Source organism: Magallana gigas, chromosome 6 (assembly GCF_963853765.1).
Source record: "Magallana gigas chromosome 6, xbMagGiga1.1, whole genome shotgun sequence".
Classification (NCBI taxonomy): Eukaryota; Metazoa; Mollusca; class Bivalvia; order Ostreida; family Ostreidae; genus Magallana; species Magallana gigas.
In genome coordinates this window covers 31,119,844-31,139,824 of record NC_088858.1, presented here as the reverse complement: position 1 = coordinate 31,139,824, position 19,981 = coordinate 31,119,844, and the positions used below count along the sequence as shown (strand labels likewise).

General features: G+C 32.7%; 3 protein-coding genes across 4 annotated transcripts; 1 reads left to right on the top strand and 2 right to left on the bottom strand.

Annotated features, from left to right (window-relative positions):
- Positions 1-3,066: 3,066 nt before the first annotated feature.
- Positions 3,067-5,275, bottom strand: LOC109618725 (uncharacterized). The gene is made up of 4 exons (XM_066087579.1): positions 5,117-5,275; positions 4,832-4,937; positions 4,060-4,143; positions 3,067-3,641 (listed from the first exon to the last, which is right to left on the bottom strand). Exons 1-4 carry the CDS (start codon positions 5,212-5,214, stop codon positions 3,546-3,548), a joined length of 384 nt encoding a protein of 127 aa, XP_065943651.1. The 5' UTR covers positions 5,215-5,275; the 3' UTR covers positions 3,067-3,545.
- A 283-nt stretch (positions 5,276-5,558) lies between these two features.
- On the top strand, positions 5,559-12,008 carry LOC105327989 (U11/U12 small nuclear ribonucleoprotein 48 kDa protein). The gene is made up of 8 exons (XM_066087578.1): positions 5,559-5,578; positions 5,857-5,992; positions 6,755-6,874; positions 7,028-7,094; positions 7,679-7,732; positions 8,258-8,446; positions 8,904-9,025; positions 9,541-12,008. Exons 2-8 carry the CDS (start codon positions 5,867-5,869, stop codon positions 10,045-10,047), a joined length of 1,185 nt encoding a protein of 394 aa, XP_065943650.1. The 5' UTR covers positions 5,559-5,578; positions 5,857-5,866; the 3' UTR covers positions 10,048-12,008.
- A 2,085-nt stretch (positions 12,009-14,093) lies between these two features.
- On the bottom strand, positions 14,094-17,455 carry LOC105327990 (solute carrier family 25 member 44). Of its 2 annotated transcripts, none has more exons than XM_034467799.2 (5): positions 17,366-17,455; positions 16,411-16,704; positions 15,780-16,262; positions 15,166-15,290; positions 14,094-14,674 (listed from the first exon to the last, which is right to left on the bottom strand). In XM_034467799.2, exons 2-5 carry the CDS (start codon positions 16,577-16,579, stop codon positions 14,483-14,485), a joined length of 969 nt encoding a protein of 322 aa, XP_034323690.1. In that variant the 5' UTR covers positions 16,580-16,704; positions 17,366-17,455; the 3' UTR covers positions 14,094-14,482. The 2 variants fall into 2 exon arrangements, with proteins under 2 accessions (XP_034323690.1, XP_034323689.1); XM_034467798.2 differs by having other exon boundaries at positions 17,277-17,393.
- Between the last annotated feature and the right edge of the window lie 2,526 nt (positions 17,456-19,981).

Genomic DNA, 19,981 nt, shown 5'->3' with positions numbered 1-19,981 from the left:
ATTTAAGAGGGTGTTGCAGTTTCTATGATATTTTTCCCTGCAGGAGTTGCAGATAAAGTGGAAAATTCAAAGTTACAGATTCAGATCAAATACATTTGAGAATGGTTCCACAGACAAATATGGTAGATTTCACGCCTAATATAAACATGATTAAATGAGAATCCTCATTGTTGTGAAAAAACAAAATAAATTTAATCTTATTGTTCAGGTACAGACAATTCTTTGAATACTACCATTTCCGATTTTTGTATTAAAGAGGCAGGTTTTTAAAAAATCTAACTTTTGGAAGAAACCTATGGTGGCATAGATCTGCCACCACTTGTCAGATAGTTATGTCGACTTGTCAGATGATTATTTCGAATTGTCAGATATTTATGTCAACTTGTAAGATCTTTATGTTGACTTGTCAGAAAATAACCATATTGACTAGAAACTAAATATTTTGTTGTTAAAGCGAGTTAGTGCCACTAACTGCCATTAACTTGTCATCATAATATCTGACAAGTCGACATAATGATCTGACAAGTTAACATAATTATCTGACAGGAAAAATAATATGGTCACTAGTTTAAAGAAATTTATCATTCATATTATAAGCCGAGGTGTCAGATAATGATGTTGACTTGTCAGATGTTATGTCGTCTTGTCAAATAATTATGTCGACTTGTCAAATAATTATGTCGACTTAAAAGATGCTAATGTCGACTTGTCAGATCCTTATGTCGACTTGTCAGAAAATATTATTTCAACTTGATGGCACAAATTGGGCGTGGAAAGGTTATAGTGTAAATTTTTTAAACACGTGGATAAGTGACAAGTCGACTTAAAGAACTGACAAGTCCACATAATTATCTGACAAGTCGACATCAAGATCTGACAAGTCGACATAATTATCTGACAAGTGGTGGCAGATCTATGCCACCATAGAAACCATTGATACCTTTGTAAATCCAAGAACGCGTTTTCAATTCCCAAGTAGAATTATTGCATAGTATGGCGGAGCTGTTACGCCGTTAGATTTTACCGGTAGATAATAATATTCTCCAACTTTTTTGATTGGGTTCGAATCCCGGAACAATATTGGAGTTTTTTTTAATACATATATATTTTTTTAATCGCAACAGGGTAAATAAATGTATATAGATACTTTAAGAATGTCAGAATAAAGGTAAATAAACGCTTGGTAATGTAATATTTTGAATGCGAACTTAATTTTGTTTTCAACATTTCTTACTGTGTAAATTTCAATTTAAAATTATTGAATTATAAACATTTTCTTCTAAACAAGGCATTTCAAAACAATGTACACATCAATGAAGAAAGTGGTTTTTCTTTAATGAAATAACCGGTTATCATATAATATATGGTCAGCTTCCGAACTGTATAATTTATGAATATCAAGGGTGGTTGACGTCTTCGATATAAATGCGCGTAAAATGCAAAGTGTATTGTTCCTACATACCGAACATACTTGCTATGTAAATATATAGTCGTCTTCGTAATGTGTCTATACTTAGATATGACTCTTCGAGTGACACGGATATTTAAAAGGTCCTTTCATTCCGCTTTTTTTGCAATACCCGCTTTAACACCCGGACCACTTTAAACACATTATAAATGAAAAAAGCGTCAAGAGGTAAACAGAGATATGATTGAAAATATGATGTACATATAGATATATAAGTATTAAGATTCCATCGGAACCCGTGAGTTTGTATCCCTTAAATTGTTTTCATTTAACAGTTAATATGATACAGTTACGTCTATTTTCTGAACAATAAAGATTGCCAGCGTGTAAAAAAAAATAATATATGTATTTTGCAACCCAGTGTCGAGGTAATTTATCACTCTGTATGCTGAGAGATTTATATATATATATATATATATATATATATATATATATATATATATATATATATATATATATATATATATATATATATATATATATATATATGAAATATCACCGTATTGAATCATGCGTAGAATCAGTCTTGGGTCAATCCATGCATATATTCCGATCTCAAGGGAAACATATACATACATATATTCTAATAATGATATACATGTGACCTATTAGCAGCTGATAAGCAAGAGATATGATTAATTATTGATATCGGGGTGGGCGCGTCTTCAATTTGACCTCCTCGTTACCTTGAGACTGTAATTTCCCATCACCGGTACCGTTCATGTCATAAAAAATGCATAAAAAATGCACCTACCTGCACCCTTTACCTGCATAAAAATTAACTGGAGCCATAAATTCTGGATCTGATTTTACGACCCGTAGCAAGACATATAGTCTGATCAAACCTCCCCCCCTCCCCCCCTCCTTCCCACCTCTCCTACTCCAGTGAGGTTTCAGTTTTCAATATACAAGTACTGTTTCAGCAAACTTGTAAAAAAAAAATTGGTGAACTTTGCAATTGATGTTACTTTAAATTTTCTTCATATAGGCAGATGGTACGGAAATGTGTAAATACGAAAACATTTACATGACAGGCACGTAGCATCGTTTTTGAAAGTGGGGGGCCCAGACCCCTCCAAAAAATCTTGACAAGCAAAAAAAAAAACAAAACGGAAATTTAAAGTTTCCAAAAATCTTCAAAATCCTAATCCGTGGGGGGGGGGGGGGGGGGGGGGGGGGTAGTAGTAGACTAAACTATACTTCCAAAAAGAAATTCTTCCCTAACAAAATTATTTTCCCTCCAAATGATGAAATTCCTAATCCGGGGGGGGGGGGGGGGGGTTACTTCAATTTGACTCCTCATTTCCTTATTTTCATATCAATTTTTTACTTACTTCCAAAATGGTGGGGGGGGGGGCAACTCCATTATAATTCATTTTTTTATATGTAAATTTTAAAAAATTTGTTGCTGTGAGAAAAAGTGGGGGGGGGGGGGAGCCCTGATGCTACGTGCCTGCATGAATCCCATAAAACTTCGATTGGATTGAAAAATTGTATATGAACGACATACTGTTCAAAGGCTTTCAGGTGTGATATTATAATCAGTAAGCTTCCTCAAAACAATCTCTCTCTCTCTCAAAAATAAAACTTTTACAAAATTTTCTTATTTACTCGTTTATTATCTTCATTTTTCGTTTTACAAATAAAATTCACATAAACATATATAGTTTTCGATTTACAGTTGACATAAATAAGTTAAATGATTAATATATATTTTCAATAGGAACACGTTCTGTTTGTTTTTTTTTTTTTTTTACTTTGTTTACCAAAATATGAAAGTGATAGATAACTATTATACAGCGCGACAATACTTAACATTATCATCAATACATATGTTATAGAAACTAGAGATAAATGAACGCATATATTAATATAAAACTTTCATTGATACATACCAATAGAAATCTCTATTTGATATTTTTTTTTTAAGTCAGTCAACTTAGCAGAACTTTTGAGCAACTGCTTGAGATTGAAGAAATTGTTTGAACAGTAAAAACACAAATTAATACATGATATAAAGAATATTTTTTTAGAGAAAGTGCCTAACTCCCCATGCACTTGCCACGAGTTGGCTGAATTAAAAATCGAACTCCAAATCTGGTCCCGCGGAGCTGTTGTTGTAGTAAGAGTCCACCCATTCAACAACGATCCCAGAGTCCCCAATGCCTCGTTTCTACAAAAAAAAATAAAATACATTTCTGTTAATTCAGTATGCTCAAAACAATATGTATCAACATCTATATATTGCATCTAATTAATTCATAATTCCCGATACATTGCGCAATTATTGAAAATAATTAATTTGTATCGAAAAAATTGTTAATATGACATACATGTATATGGTTTAAACAATATTGTGTGGCACAGAACTAGAAATCAAGCATTCATATATACAAATTTTACCAGTTGACGGAATTCAAAAGCGATGACCACTTATTACGATCTATAATGCATGAGTATATTGATTGTGACTTTAAGGGGACCCATGATTGTAATAAAAATCTGACATTTTCCTTTGAAGTTTTAATGCGCGTATACATGCAATCAGTAGCAACCGAACAAATTATATGAATTTTCATTGAAAGACTTACGAGCTCTATGGGTGGGGGTTTTCTCAGTTCCATGTACATCAACCAGAGATATGCCACTTCTACAAACACTAAACACACCACTCCCTGTCAAAGAGCAAATCACGATTTTTTTTATTTTTTTTTTGTATTTTATTTTTTTTGATATATACGCAGTGTAAAATTTGACTGATCTGTGCATGTATTTGCATCTTCGTGTTAAAACCAGAATTTAATTCTGCATGCATTTCAGTTAAATCTTGCCAAAATAATAATAAAGAAATGTTCAGCTTTATACTTGAAAATCCATCCCACGAGCGTGCTTTTCACTATAAACCACTTAACAGTGACATACCAAAATAAGTTTATTTCTTATGAACTGCATGGCGTCAACATTAAAGACTCAAAGAACTTTGTTTATTCATATACTAGTACATAACATTTATGAATTAATCTACTTTTCTTGAATTAGTTTTATACCTAGTTTTTGTCGATACAATTCTTACCGTATGGAACCATGCGCGGATCAAGAAAAAAATTCCAGGGGGGGGGGGGGCGATAGTTATTTCAGAAATTTGAATTTTGCAGGAGGGGGGTGTCTACAATCCCTCTGCCCCCCCCCCCCCCCCCCCCCCCCCGCTAAAGATCCTCGCATGTCTATACATCTTAAAGAGCTATATTAACAACTATAAACCTATTAGACATGTACATATCTGTACCTCGATCATCTAACGTCATATATTGATGGTATGAGCAAAATTGTTTGAATTGAATTAAATTGAACTTTGTTACTCACGAAGAATATTTCTGCGATGCCACTAGAACATAGTGATGCCTTGTGTTCGCACCCCGCGAAATCTGCGAGGGATAGAATATCCAAAAGCGAAATGTCGTTGTCATAGCTAAAAGAGAACAAATTAAAAAATTAATTAGTAATTTTAAAACTAGGAACAAAGCGAAAAACAAACCCGCAATAAAAGTGCATTAAAATAAAAACATTGTAAAATGTTAACGTAAATACTATATATTAATAAATGTGTACAAATCAAATTAAAAAATAAATAAATAAAAACTCGTGTACCAATTCAAATACTTATGTAAGGGAGTTAGTAAGACAGGCATCGTAGCCAATTTGACAACGGAATAGCCGAAAATTCTAAGGGCTTTGGACAACTTCATGATTCTTGACTTTTCATGGAGACATTCTTCTGTTATATGTTTATGACGTTATTGGCACAATCAAACTGACGTAACAATGATGTGTATTGTGATTGGTTAATATGGAAAGCCATAAATATAAAAGCTCATCTCTTATCTTTCTAAAAGTATATGATGTATGAATGAATATATATGAAAGAAAAAATGAATAAAATTAACGGATGATTAATATTGAATGGGAAGTTAAAATCCGGAATGGTAACGATTTCTGTATGGAGTTTATATTCACCACGAACCCGAGCCCGATCTAAAATAAATTTTAGTTCTGTGCATGCACAGTGCAGTGGTAAGTTCTTTTCGTCGATTCATTTACATATATAGAGGGGTAAGAACTTCTTATCTTTGGTTTTGTTGAGCTTATTAAAAGAAAATTCAGGTGCCTGTGATATAATCGTCTTGTTCGAAATAATACATGTACATGTATTTTCTTCTGAATTTGGATTATAAATCTGAGCATCTAATCCCTTAGAAAGAATAATCTTACCGTGACCAGGCTACGCTCAGGTCCGTAGGACATCTGTCATTTTAACGATAGAACATTCTATCTACTAATCCCTGCAAGCTTATTACTGAGATATTATACATCATAAAAGTGCATTGTAGATCAGCAATAATGGAAGAGAAAGAGAAAGCCAGACAAGAGTTTTTGAATGAGACAAAGGCGTTTCTGCAGACCTGTCAAAATACCTTCAGCAAGGTGTTACAGGAACTGGACTGGTCGCCTTCTCATTTTGTCGAGGTTTGGTCAAGTATTAAAAACATATCCCTAAACAAATGCACTAGTATAATATATTCAATGATACAATTGGACTTTTATAATAATTGTTTGATTAATGATAGCAGAAAAAATTGTGTTATAGACTGTCCCAAGATATTTATGCTGCACATTTGGCTGATTTTTGATAAAAAATACAAATACCTGTGAAAGAAGTGCAATTGAAATTGGTGAAAGGGAAATTTTCCAAGATATCATCATTGACACATTATCATTTTTCACTCGGAAAATTCACAGGAACGAAAACATATTTCTTATGGAGATTTATAATGGGGAATGTTTACATCTTTTCTCCATTCGGAAGTCACTCGGAATACCTCGCACAAATTTTCAATTATCATCCGGGTCTGCTGCAATACAAAATCCCCATAGACATCACATTTTTTAGCCATGTTTTGAAACCTGATGAGCTAAAGGGGGCATTTTAGAGGAGAAATCTTGGAAACTTTTCATACTTTTGAATGAACATCGTTTGAACCCTGAGGTATTTATAAATATGGAGCAATTAAGCAAAATGTGAATCGAGGATATCTTGGGACAGAGTATGATTTATTAATAGTTTTTTTTAAGATTCAGAATTGCTTCATCTATTCATATTATATAAATTATAGTTTAAATAATGAATTTATGATATTTTATTAAGTAAACATGGCTTATGATAATTGGAATCATTATAAATCACAGGTAATAAAATTTGTTTATAATGTTGATATAAATTAATTCCAGCAAAAGGATATCGGTGTATGCTGCTACAATCCTGGACATATAATGAAGACAGAAGATCTGAAGAAACATGAGGAAATTTGTCGCTTTACCTCAAGAGGTGTTCCAAAAGCTGAGGCATTGGTAAATGAATCAATTCAAAACACATTTTATTAGCTTAATCATGTAAATGCACTGAAATAGATGTTAGTTTGAGGTAATATTTTCATTTAAATTTATTTGATATTGAAAACAGCAGATGAATTGCACTTATACCTATTTCATGTAATTTTACAGGATGAATCAAAGAGGACATCACAGTTCTTTTATGAAAATGTTAGCAGTGTCTGCAATGTTCCCATTGGTCAGTATGAGTATTAGACCCTCTACATACGGTAAACCAACTTTTATGAAAAATATTCGCGAGATTGGCAAGAGCCTCTTCGTCGTGATTATTTCTCGCCACGAACTAGTCTTTGCCGTATAGGTGTTATAACAAAACGTGTGTAAATAAAGCATGGTCGGAAAAAATAGTCCTCGCAAACCAGTTTATCTCCGGCAAATCGCGAAATGAAGTTGTCGCAAATAAAAGTTGGTTTACTGTACTTTGAATTCTATCATCTAGTTCTGTGTGTGCAGTGCATTATGAGCAGTTTAAAAAGTCTTGTCTTGCATTTCTTAGTTCAAAGTTTTGAAATCAAACACATTCTCATCTTGTATGGTAAATTTATTAAATGATAATGGAAATAACATAATGATATGATTATTTACCATTTGAGCAGATAAATTGATATTTATTTCTTCTCTGTATTAGGATTTATTAATTTGATGTTTTATGATTATATTTATGATACATTGTATTAATCTTTGTTGATATTTTATTCATTTCTGAATCATATCAGATCATTAAACTTGAATTACAACTTTCATATGTACATGCATTTTCAGACAAGGAGACTTTAAACAAAGTTCTTTGGGATCATCATGTAGAAAACCATTCAAGTAAGATGTTTAGAAGAAATATTTTGTTTGTTAAGTAATAAGTATAATGATTTACAATATAATCTGATGATAAAAGGAAAGAAGTCTGTTGGTGATGTTGCATTGAACTATGATTTACTCATTAACGGGTCTTGAGTATAGACAGAGGAAATGCTTAAGAATACCATCTCTATAAAACTACTGTGATAATATGTAGGGCTGTATATATGCATATCAATACACATGTAAAAACAGCTATACGAAAAATTCAGCTCCGCAATTTTTTGTGAAATTTAAATGTGAAATATCATCCAATGAGAACTTATTTCATTGAAAGGAAGTTATTGTGATACATAATATGATACCATATCTTATAGGGACAGAAATATCATGATACAAATCAATACAGAAAATAATGCATCGTGCAAGCCCTACTAATATGATATGTAAATTGTCTCCATTTATGAATTCATAAGAAACTTTATTTCATTGAAATGAAATTTTGTGATACATATTTAATAATATGAATATTTTTTCTGTCAACAGTTTTCTATGGCAAGAGTGAGGTCCCTTTGACTACAGAGGAGGCAAGCATTATGCTGACCCCTAGTGAGCGCGGTGCACTACACAACTACATTATAAAGACAGCCAAAGAACAACACAAAGTTCATGGAGTGGAGACAGATACACTTTTGACAGCCGACTTCCAAGAAATTGTAAAAAAGAAGGCTTTAGGTATGTGTAGATATATACACATATTGCCTGGACATTCAATTAATGCAAGAAGTATGAAACCAAACTCAATATAAGTTGTGGTATATCTTTGTTAAGTTTGTACATGGATTGTATTTTGTTTTATTTTATGTTTTGTTTGTTAGAAAATCAAATTTTCATTTTTCTTTGTGAGTACACTTATTTCCTCATCACATGTGAAATGTGAATAAATTTAGTCAATACAAATCTGTACACCGCATGTTTGATAATCATTGAAATGAGAAATCAAACAGAAAACATTTCATTCAAAAAGATCCTATTTCTATGTGTATCTCATTCTTTGTTTGCAAAAGTTGTGATATAATTTAAAAAAAAAAATTTTTTTAAATGCTAACAAGTTTTGAAATTACATGCAGGTCGATTAATACTTCTCTTTTTGTGATTCATGCACAATGAAAATATCTTCATAAATGTTTAGAGGGACAGAACTCCAAACCGACAAGTTACACAGAATACCTGAGGGCCATGAGAGACTATAAGAGGAGAAGGCAGTCCTACAGGGCCAAGAACGTCCATATCACGAGGAAATCTTACACTGAGGTAACTCGACTTATCTCGAGATTTGTTTGATTTGTAGAGTGTTCTCTCCAGGAAACTTAAAGTTTTGAACACAAAAACGTCAAAAAGTTACCATAGGCATTTTTAGACAAATTACACATTAAAGGAAAAACTTTTCATATTAGATATTTTTCACATTGAAGGAGAAAATATTTTCAAATTAGATATTTATCGACAAACTGACCGTCCTACTCATTATACATTTAAATATTGTTTTTCTTCATCTATTTGATTTTTGTATTAAACACAATATACAGAAATATCCATATTTATGGCAGCTTAACCAGCCTCAGTAATCAAATTATGGTAACTCTGATAGCTAAAGTGTTTTTTTGTTATTGAAGTTTTATTACTGAATTTGAAACTTTTTGCCACAATGCTTTATAGAATTTGGAAAAGTCATAAATATTTCGAGCATAATTGCAATAGATTGTATTTGTTGTTAATAGTTGATCTATTTATTTCATAAAATTTAAATGCTAGATGTTATTTAACAGATTATAAAGGAAGTGATTGAGAATCAAACAGACTATCTCACCGAGATTTTGAAAGAAGATCAGGGGGAAGATAAGCAGATTGTGGAAGAGGAAACACAGTCACAGTCCGCTAGAAAGTCTGACAGTGGTTTCATAAATAAAGACCATAGTGAAAGAGTTGATGCAAGTCAAAGAGATGGATACAGAACCACAAGCCACAGAGACCAAGACAGAAGCAGGAGCCATGAAAGAAGTCGGGATCGAGACAGAAGTCGTCAGCAAGATAGGAGTCGAGACAAGGAGAGTCGTCAGCGAGATAGAAGTCAAGATAGTGAAAGAAGTCGCAAGAGAGATGGAAGAAGTAATGACAGAGAGCGAAGTCGACATGAAGAGGAAGACGGTGAGCAGGATAGGGAACGGAGGAAAAAGAGAAAGAAAGATCGAGACCGTAGGAGCAGCAGTCGAGAGCACAACAGAGATAAACATAGGCACAAGCACAAGCATAAACACAAGAAATCTGATCGCTAAGGACAAAAGGCTCAGTTTATCATCGTTAACATGTATAAGTATCAGTGTTCTTGAAATTATGTATTGTGAGTTAGAAATATTGAATATGAATAGATTCAACCATTGCAATTTATCTTAGCTTTTGCTTCAAAATTAGACTTGTAAAGTCACTCATGTATGACACATTTGTGATACATCCTTTCCTAAAGTAGAGGAATCAATACAAGTCTAGTTCTGTACCAGATAATTACAGTACTTAGATTCCTTTCTTTTACCATGGTCTTTTTTATGACATTGGCATTTTACTGAAAAACTTACGAGAGTTAAAAGAGGTAATATTCAGTGGTCACTGCTTGTCTTTTCCTTGAAGACAGTCTTTGGGTTATGTCTGATTTGGTCAAGGGGTGAGAAATTATTGTCCAAAAGAGATTTGCTAAATTGCCCTTACATGTGACCTAGAAACACGATTCATGGTCTCTGCACATTGAATCAGCAATGCTCATGCATGAATTGTTCAAACAATAATCATACAAAATATCATTCCTTTGAGTAGTTTCTATGGTGGCATATCTCTGCCCCTTGTGTGCAAGTTACTTTTCTATTAATGATGTCGACATGCAAGATAAAGATGTTGACATGCAAGATAGTTATGTCAACATGCAACATAACTATGTTGACATGCAAGAAAACTGCAATCAAATAAGAATATTAAAAGATCTCAAATATCGCCAATATGTGACATCCAAGATGCTAGATAGGCTACCTACTGATGTCAACATGCAACTTATTTATGTTAACATGCAATGTATTTATGTCGACATGCAACTTAGTTATGTCAACATGCAACTTAGTTATGTCGACATACAACTTATAAGTTGCATGTCAACATATTTATCTCGCATGTAAACATAACTAAGTTGCATGTCAACATATTTATCTCGCATGTCAACGTATTTATTTTGCATGTTAACATAACTAAGTTGCATGTTGACACAAATAAGTTGCATGTCGACATAAATAAGTTGCATGTTGACATCAACAGGTAGCATGTCAACATAAAAAGGTAGCATCTTGCATATCTCCATTGACCCAATGTGGCTTATACCATGAGCATAGTGCCTTCTGGTTAAGGGTGTGCAGTGACCTTGAACCAAATTTGAAAGTCCAATGTCAAGGTCATATTGTATTGTATTATCTCCCTTAGCCCAATACTTCACATTGAGTGCTTGTTGGTAAAAGGTGTATAGTGATCTTAAACCATTTGTCCTTTGTCTAGATCCTATTTGTTCTCCTCTTCACCCTATCTGCTTTATCACAACCGTAGAGTGATTGCTGGATTAAGAATGTGCAATGATCTTGAACTAAATTTATAAGACAGAAATTAATTAAGTTCAAGGCAAAATTTTCTAAAATGCCTTTCATCCTAATGTCCTTCATTATACCCTTTAAAGATCTCAACGATTCTATACAAAGACACTTTTTAATTAGTCAAAGTTTTTATTTTTGCTCCATTTGTCCTCAGTCAGTGGGCATATTTAAAATTTGTACCAACAGAAGAAAACTTTTTTGTTGTTGAAGAAATGAGATCGGGTGAAGCACATAAAATAAAATAAAAACCTGACAAGCTATAAAGCATCTTTTATTTTTCGTTGCATCCAAAATTAACAAAGCGTATGCTCATTTCTTTTGCATGTTTTGTAGTCATACAAAATGACAAATAACAATATTCAATAAGTTAGTGCTGTTTATTCCTTTTCTATATTTGAACTTATTCCTACAATTAAATAATACGTTTAATTAAGACACTGATAGATTTTTCAAGAATGCGCGGAATGTACGGAATGCACAATTTACTTAAATAATGAATCTAAGGAAATGACGTGTAATAAAAAAACATGCATCAACACAAAATGTTGACAGAAAGAGAAAAAAAGTTATCCACAGTGAGAAATAAAATTTCAAATAAACAAAACACGTTGATCTTCAAAAAAGTTTAGTTTCTAAAAGCAAAAATGAACTCAATTTGGCCGCTGAAATATCAGCATTTGGCAAGTCGTTTTTTTTGCACCAATGAAAAGGGATCACACCACATACCATGTATGGTAGTTCTCTTTAAATAGCATCTAGGTATTTGATGTATTCAGACCAAATTAAAGCAGCACAACACAAATTTGAATAAAAAAACATCATACATGTATCAATATTTGATGTATTGAGCCAATTTTTAATTTAATGTTCTTGTATATTACCATATATAGAACAAAAATCAATGCAGGGCATGGCACATGGTATATTCAGGAACTGTCATTGCTTGCCATGTGAAAACAACCCTTACTCAGGATTCCTTAATTAAGGAAGATTTTCAAATCACACTACCTAAATGTACATGTAACTGCAAGCTTATTGGTTCCTACTTTTACATCCATTAGGGAAATTTAACCCGGAGGGGGGGGGGGGGGGGGGGGGGGGGGGGGGGGGGGGAGAATAAAGATTCAATACTTAAAATGTATAACTGTTGACCTATAGTTAAAAAACATATACCATACACAAATTATATAAATGCTAATTAAAATTAGACAAAAGGAAATGTGTACATGTACTACTATTGTAATAGACCGATATTCTGGCACATGTAATCTGCAGGCCTTTTTTTGCCCAGTGTATTGAATCATATCAATAATATACATTTGTATCAAATCTGTAGTCTTGATATCTTGCAAATGAATGTAGAAGAGTCTTGGCTCATAATAAATTACAAAGTGAGGTTCATGTACTAGCCATATATCAAATTTTATTTCAAATGTACGTGCTAGAAACCAAATGTTTAAACAATTAAAACAAAAACACAAAAAATGCTCTAAACAATCTTTTAGTACATGCATTGGTATTTCTCTTCTTCACCGAATAAAATACATGTATAACTACTAAAATCCAACAGTTATTTATTTTCAAACCAGAAACCAACACCCTCCATGATCATGATTTCAAATCTTAATTGGGAATTTCATGCAGTCTCAATTAAAGTACACTGTGAAACAAAAAAAAACTCACTACTGGACACAGAAAAATAAAACAAAATCTTGTCAACCTGGACATCTCTTGTACCGTAGGAAGCTCAACATTTCTCTGTTTACGGTAGAACAACAAAGAGAATAAATAAATAGAACAAAAAATAATATCAATACCGTTTGCGCAAATAAATGACTGAAATAATAAATTAGCGTACGAGTTCATATATATAAAAAAAGATTATAGATTGCACTGATGTTAGAGCAAGGCAAATAACAATGTACCAGTGCAAAATCCGTAAATTCACCCGATTCATTTCATACTCTTATCTCTTCAAATCTGTCAGAGTGAATGAGATGTTCCACATGAAATGTGGATAATTCCAAGCAGCATGAATTCTATAAGTGGACTGTTCCACTCTGTATCCAGAATTTGAACAGTTCTGAGCTAGGCTTTTTCTTACTGGTTCAATTTGTGGACTGGACTGTTCCAAACTGATCATTTCCTTACTGAATATGGTTTGAAGTAGAAGTATGTAGGATGTGCATAAACTACTTAGGATTACAATATATATACCAGTATTGGATATTGTAAGGTTGGTGGATGTGTCTTCTCTAAAGAAGCTAAAACTTGATAGAAATTGTCAGGAAGCTAAATATTTCTGATGAATGAGTGATACTGGATTTCTTTTCAGTAAAAATACACAGAGAGAGAGAGAGAGAGAGAGAGAGAGAGAGAGAGAGAGAGAATAATCTACCCGGTAATCTAGAAATCAGAAAAAGATGGGAAAAAATAGATATTTCTGAATTCACAAAAATCCTTTCTAATTCCAGAGACCTGAATCCATTATTAACACACTACAAAAATATGATCACCCAAATACAGTGAGCAAGAACACTTTCAGGACTAGAACGAACACCACACAGAGGATATCATTGATAAACAGATGGTAATCTTGTCTTAGTATGATTATATTTGTAGTAATATACACATCCTGCTCTGTAATATTCTGATTTCTTGATGAGTTGAAAAAATATTAAGTAAAAAAAAAAGAGAAATGAAAAAACCAATTTGATTTTAATTAAAATATAAAAGTAATCATTGTAAAATCACAGACTTTTGTGAACGTTAAAAACACCAAATACAATTTTTAAAAATGTCTTTAAAAAATCAATAGTTAATCATAGATTTACAAGAAAAAACCTTGTAAGGATACAAATCTTCAATAAAATGTTTAACTCTCGTAATGGCATGACATTTTCTGTAATTTTGCTATTTTCAACACAGAATTTCAAAATTTTAGTCATCCACATGGTGCAAAATAAGATATTCTTAAATCATTAAAATCTATGTAGTAAAATATTTTTTTTTACTAAATAAGAGTCTTTACAATCAATTCCTTCCAATAACTCAAAGGAAAGTGCCTTCTACTACAGCAGGATTTTCGTCACCATGTCACTTTTGATTTATATTCGTCCTTTAGTGAAAACTGCTTCACAGAGTCATACACAAGTGTGGCGAGGAATGAGAAGAAAATGTTCTGAATAAGTCGGGGACGCAGTCCTTTGGTAAAAAATGTCATCAGTCCTTCCTCTCTGTATAGATTCAAAGCAGCTACCTGAATACTGGCTTGGTTCACCTGAAGTAGTTTCAATCAATAAAAGCATTAAGTTTCAAGCATCATCTAAATGCATTGCCCTGTATAGAGATATACATGTACAGTCAAACTTTGCTATCTCGAACTTGATGGGACTGTTTAATAATTTTGAGATATCCAAGTATTTGAGATATCGAGGATAAAATACTTTAAAAAACAAGTGGTTGGGACTTACAAATCACTTTGACATATATCCATTGTATTCAAGATATCAGTCTTTGAGATATCGAAATTCAATTGTTTATAGTTATGCTAATACAAAGTAAAAAATATATTGATATGTATTGTCATTTGAAATCCATTTCATAGACCTCCTGATCAATGTATGCAAACAACTGTAATGAATTCAACTTGTTATGCAAAGACAATGTACTTTGTTTCAGCATACAAAAATTGCACATCGATCATCAACATGACTGATTATATATATTCATAACACAAAATTTCTATCAAAACTCAAAACAATACCATACCTGTGCTCTTGTGGTGGTGATTGAAAGACCATTTGTGAGAATGGCTACACCGAACCCTGATATAACGCCACTGGCGGTATTTCTCATAACTCGTGACGTCTCTGGATACATTCTGGCAAAAACACCTACAAAACAGCAGCTCTACTCATTAGCTGACATTTCATAAATTTTTGTTTCTTCGTTTATTTAATAAACGTTTTCACAAGAATTCCAAATCATATATATCAGTATTCATTCAATCAATGAGGAATAAAGTAGATCGATCAGTTTTAAAAGTAAAAACAATATTGATTTGCATTCATTATTCAATTATATTGAATCAATATCATCAATGATCTAGAATGCCTGAAGTACGAGACTTCTGTACATAGTTATGTAAAATATACTGTCTACTGAAATAACCAGAATATGCAAAAATTTGGTGTATTCATTCCTTTCTAAACAAATGTCCCTGGTGATATTTAGATCAGTTTTGAAGGTAAAAACAATATTGATTTGCATTCATTATTCAATTATATTGATTCAAGATCATTTGATGATCTAGAATGCCTGAAGTACAAGACTTCGGTACATAGTTCTGAAATGAAATATCTAATGAACACAATGTAATATACCCGAGACAAACTCGAATGATGACCACCAGAGAGCACTGTGGAGTCCATTATTGATCATCAGCAAGGGCAGGGCCCTCCAGAACCCTTTAAACCCATGCCGATTCCCAACGTCTCTTATAACTGAAGTTTCCAGAATCCATCGTCCTCCATGCCTGACTTCCTTGGGAAATCTCAAAGGTTGAAGACTTTTTAGAATCTGTACCTCATGTTGACTAGTGGCTTGTTTTGACAACAGAATCACGTACTGGTTCACAACATCAAACGGGCAGTTAATGCACGAAGCCGTGCAAGACGCAGCAAAGCCAGCAATAAATGGGTGCGAGGTAACTTCTCTAACAACCTCATAGGTGCTAACATATGTCAGTGAAGAAAGAGTTTGTCCAAATGCTCGAAAAGTCACACCTCTAAAGAGTCCGTTAATCCCCTGTCGTTGATATATCTTGCCAAAGGCATCACTTATGTTCTTATAAAGCTTTGCTTTCTCTGCAACATGAAAATAACAAATTATAAATACACGTTGGTAAATAATGCATTTTAAAAATAAAATGAAATCTATAAAAATATGATAGATAGCCTGTATTATAAATAAATGAATATCATGTACAAACTACAGTATAAAAAAAATGTGTACCTCTTTGCTGCTGTTGGAGAATTGTGACTTTGATGAAAGGGTAGTATATCACTCTCATGGCACAAGATGAACAAGTCATTGTAGGGAAAAATTTGTATAGATCCAACATGTGCATTTCTATGATGTTAGGGTGAGCCACCCCTGGTGACTCTTGAGCATCCATTATCATTTCCCCCTCTTTAAAAATTACAAGATATATTGCTGCGATAATTCAAAATTGCGGGGAAGGCCTTTGTATCTAGATGTGCCATTGCCTGGAAAATAACGTTCCCTCACAGCTTACATTATGAAGACCTGAAAGTTCAAGACATTGATAAGACATTGATAAGATGTTTTAACACATGCACCTGAATTTTTATCAATTAGTTGAAAATTCGAATTTTCATTCTTTGGCCTTTATTGAGTGACTAATTGATAAAAACCTGAGACCTGTGCAGGTGGTTTTAACTGTTAAAATCAGAACTTCAAATCCTTCTCTGAATCAGATAGTTTTCTTTATAGTAAACATTGCTTGAAAACTAAAACAGGGGTGCCACCACCGAGTAACTTTTCTTTGGAAAATATATCGGTACACTATTTTTAAAATAAACATCATACCTGCATTGGTCTCACCTCATCCACGTATAACAAAACAAAATAGATCCCCTTAGTTTTCCACTCTTTGATTTATTTCATTTAAATAATACTTAGCCTCAAGATATGTTCAAATTAAATCATTTAGCCCAAATCTATAGATAATATGACGATATTTTTCATTTGTTACTATGCGATGTCAGCTGATTCAATGCCGGTTATGAAAGATTTTCAATTTTGAGCGTCGAACTATTCACCACACTTTATATCTAGATACCAATTAAAAGACTCACCATATTTATGTTGTAATGTTGAATAAATTCAAGGACTTTGGCAATACTTATTATCACAGGTAAGGTTATATAATGAGTCAAAATATTACCTTTCTTATTTTCACTTTTTCTTCTGCGTACATGTCGATCCCGATGTAAGCCTCCTGACCGATCCCGATATGAAATATAATTCGTTTTCAACCCCCCCCCCCCCCCCCCGGAAAAAATCATATAAATTTGTGAGACAGGCATAAACTATGATGGTATATGGTACAAGATTATTCATTATTTGTTTATAGTTTCTTTATTAAATATACTTTAAGAGATATATTAATCAAAATCAAATTAAAGTATAATTTACGTACACGTACGTATCATGTCACATATGGGGGGGTGTTTTGGTTTTGTTCAATTAATTGGTTAATGTTGTAAAAAGAAGTTGCGCGAAAAAGGAATAGTCAATCAGAAAATACAGCTTGTCTTGTATTATTCAATTCAATTCAATGGTTTATTGACATCACCATGTTGGCATACAGTCAAAGTGAAATCAAATGACAGACAAAAGAAAATTATATAACATAAAGGCTACAGAGAAAGTAGTAAAGAGTACATGTATTAAAGAGAGAAATGTTACAATATATCTCGTAATTTTATATTGCCTATCAAAGTCACAGTCTTAATTGATAATCAGTGAATTTACAGTAAATGTTGATTTAAATTATTGAAACAAATTGTTTTCACGCGTACGCGAGCAGTATTTTAAAGAAACTCGATGTTTGGTACGTTCATTGTAAATATATGTCTCTATAAACCGCGGTCTCTACAAATAACACGGCGTAGTTAGAAGTGTAAATTTTCTTGAATTGTATTAGACAATAAACATCGTTATTACGAAATGATATTTTAATTGATATCATGATGTCTTATAAATTTTCTTTTAAAATGAAACTAATATGGAAAGATTTATTGACAATATAAAAGCCATTGTAATAACCAAAAGACGACATTATATATAACGTGCATGCGCGGATCCAGAAAATTTTTCCAGGGGGGGTCCGAAGGATAATTGTGTTTGCCAGGGGGGGTCCGAGGCATATTTTCGCGATAATTTTACTATGTAAATTTAATAAATTTTCATTTTCCAGGGGGGGTCGGGACCCCCCCCCCCCCCCGACCCCCCCCCCCCCCCCCCTCTAGATCCGCGCATGCCGTGTAAGGCGTTATCATAGCATTGAATGGTTTATTTTGGACGTCGTCGTGTCAATAACTGCGCGTTACATGTATGATAATTTGTCTGCTTAAATGACGGCGGTTATTGACACGACGACGTCAAAAATAAATCATTTAATGCTTATATTTACATGCCTTCCGGACCTTATTGATGAAATAAAATAATTTATCAAATAAATCGGTATAAAGTGCTTGTAGATATAACCCATGAAAAAGTAACTCTTGAAATTTTCCTTTAAGCAATAGAATCAACTTTATTGTTGAATATTTGTAATGCATGGTGTTTTACCAAACATGTATGAAATTTATTTTTATACCGATAACATAGAAATCAATGTTTGGGAAGTACTTATGTTAATTAAATGTATGACATGTAATTACTTACGCAGTGATTGTGTTGTTTCGTTTAAAGCCATTTAAAGCTCTATCACCGAATTTAATGGGGAAAAAACACAGTAGAATGTAAATATACATGTATACACAATTCAATGTGTTATTCATAACGCATATTTTTCAAAAGCCATTAAATTCGAAAAGTAGTCATAAACAAATTCTTTAAATAAGTCAACAACATATAAGGGGCAATATTTTTTCAGTGTAATCAAATCAAAAGGTGTAATAATGCGTTTTCAGTGAAATTAGTTCAAAAGGCGTATATGTATATATAATAATTGAACGCGAGAAAATAAAACCCGAGATGCGGAAAAATAGGCTTTATGATAGATTTGATCACGCCCAGACAGAAATTATCACCTCATTATATTCAAAGAATGACCCCTTATTACTTATACTTACATGGTTTTGAGCCATCGTACGATTTAAATACGATTTAAATATTTAAATATAAATAAGCAAACCCCGCTGGCGCATCACTTTGGCGTCATTTGCAGTTATGGGTTATATAGTATAAAATCGATACGTAGTGTTATCACAGGCAAACACACTGGAAAATGTAAATATATTAATATACTTTCACTGTTTGCAAAGTAGTTTCCAAAATAGGTTTCAAAAATTATTGGAAAGGTAAAATTTATTAAGTATTTATTCAGTCTATTTTTTATGCTCTCTTTTTACCATTAAACGGATTTATCAGAAAGAAAAGACTACAAAGGGCATTCGTAATATAAAATGTTCTCAGTAACGTAAATAATAGAGCCGGTAATAGATAACTAGATAGTTTGTGAAATGCATAAATTGTTTTAAAAATGCCTCTACTCGCGTTATATTCAAATTAAAGCTTTATCATGTATACTGAAACTGAGTTGCAAAGCCCATTTCGCGCTACACATATATATATATAGTTTGACATTTAAGTAATATTTGCAATAACTTGAGGCTTAAACATCATGCACACATGGTCTTTACCATTTTCATACTATTCTAGCAAAGGATGAGATCCAACCAAGAACTGTGCAGATTCTACAAGTGTTCTTAGTATCTAAAGATCGTAGATATAAAAAAATAACATATATTTACATTTGCAAATATGCTTCCTT

What these genes read in the sequence shown, in the direction of transcription:
- LOC109618725 (XM_066087579.1), bottom strand. Translation starts at nt 5,214, where the DNA reads ATGAAGTTGTCCAAAGCCCTTAGAATTTTCGGCTATTCCGTTGTCAAA. An exon ending in TTACATAAGTATTTGAATTG is followed by an intron (nt 4,938 to 5,116) that starts GTACACGAGTTT and finishes GTTCTCTTTTAG; the next exon opens with CTATGACAACGACATTTCGC. An exon ending in GCATCGCAGAAATATTCTTC is followed by an intron (nt 4,144 to 4,831) that starts GTGAGTAACAAA and finishes GCTCTTTGACAG; the next exon opens with GGAGTGGTGTGTTTAGTGTT.
- LOC105327990 (XM_034467799.2), bottom strand. Translation starts at nt 16,579, where the DNA reads ATGATAATGGATGCTCAAGAGTCACCAGGGGTGGCTCACCCTAACATC. An exon ending in ATCATTCGAGTTTGTCTCGG is followed by an intron (nt 15,291 to 15,779) that starts GTATATTACATT and finishes GCTGTTTTGTAG; the next exon opens with GTGTTTTTGCCAGAATGTAT. An exon ending in TCACCACCACAAGAGCACAG is followed by an intron (nt 14,675 to 15,165) that starts GTATGGTATTGT and finishes AAACTACTTCAG; the next exon opens with GTGAACCAAGCCAGTATTCA.
- LOC105327989 (XM_066087578.1), top strand. Translation starts at nt 5,867, where the DNA reads ATGGAAGAGAAAGAGAAAGCCAGACAAGAGTTTTTGAATGAGACAAAG. An exon ending in TGTCTGCAATGTTCCCATTG is followed by an intron (nt 7,095 to 7,678) that starts GTCAGTATGAGT and finishes ATGCATTTTCAG; the next exon opens with ACAAGGAGACTTTAAACAAA. An exon ending in CGAGGAAATCTTACACTGAG is followed by an intron (nt 9,026 to 9,540) that starts GTAACTCGACTT and finishes GTTATTTAACAG; the next exon opens with ATTATAAAGGAAGTGATTGA.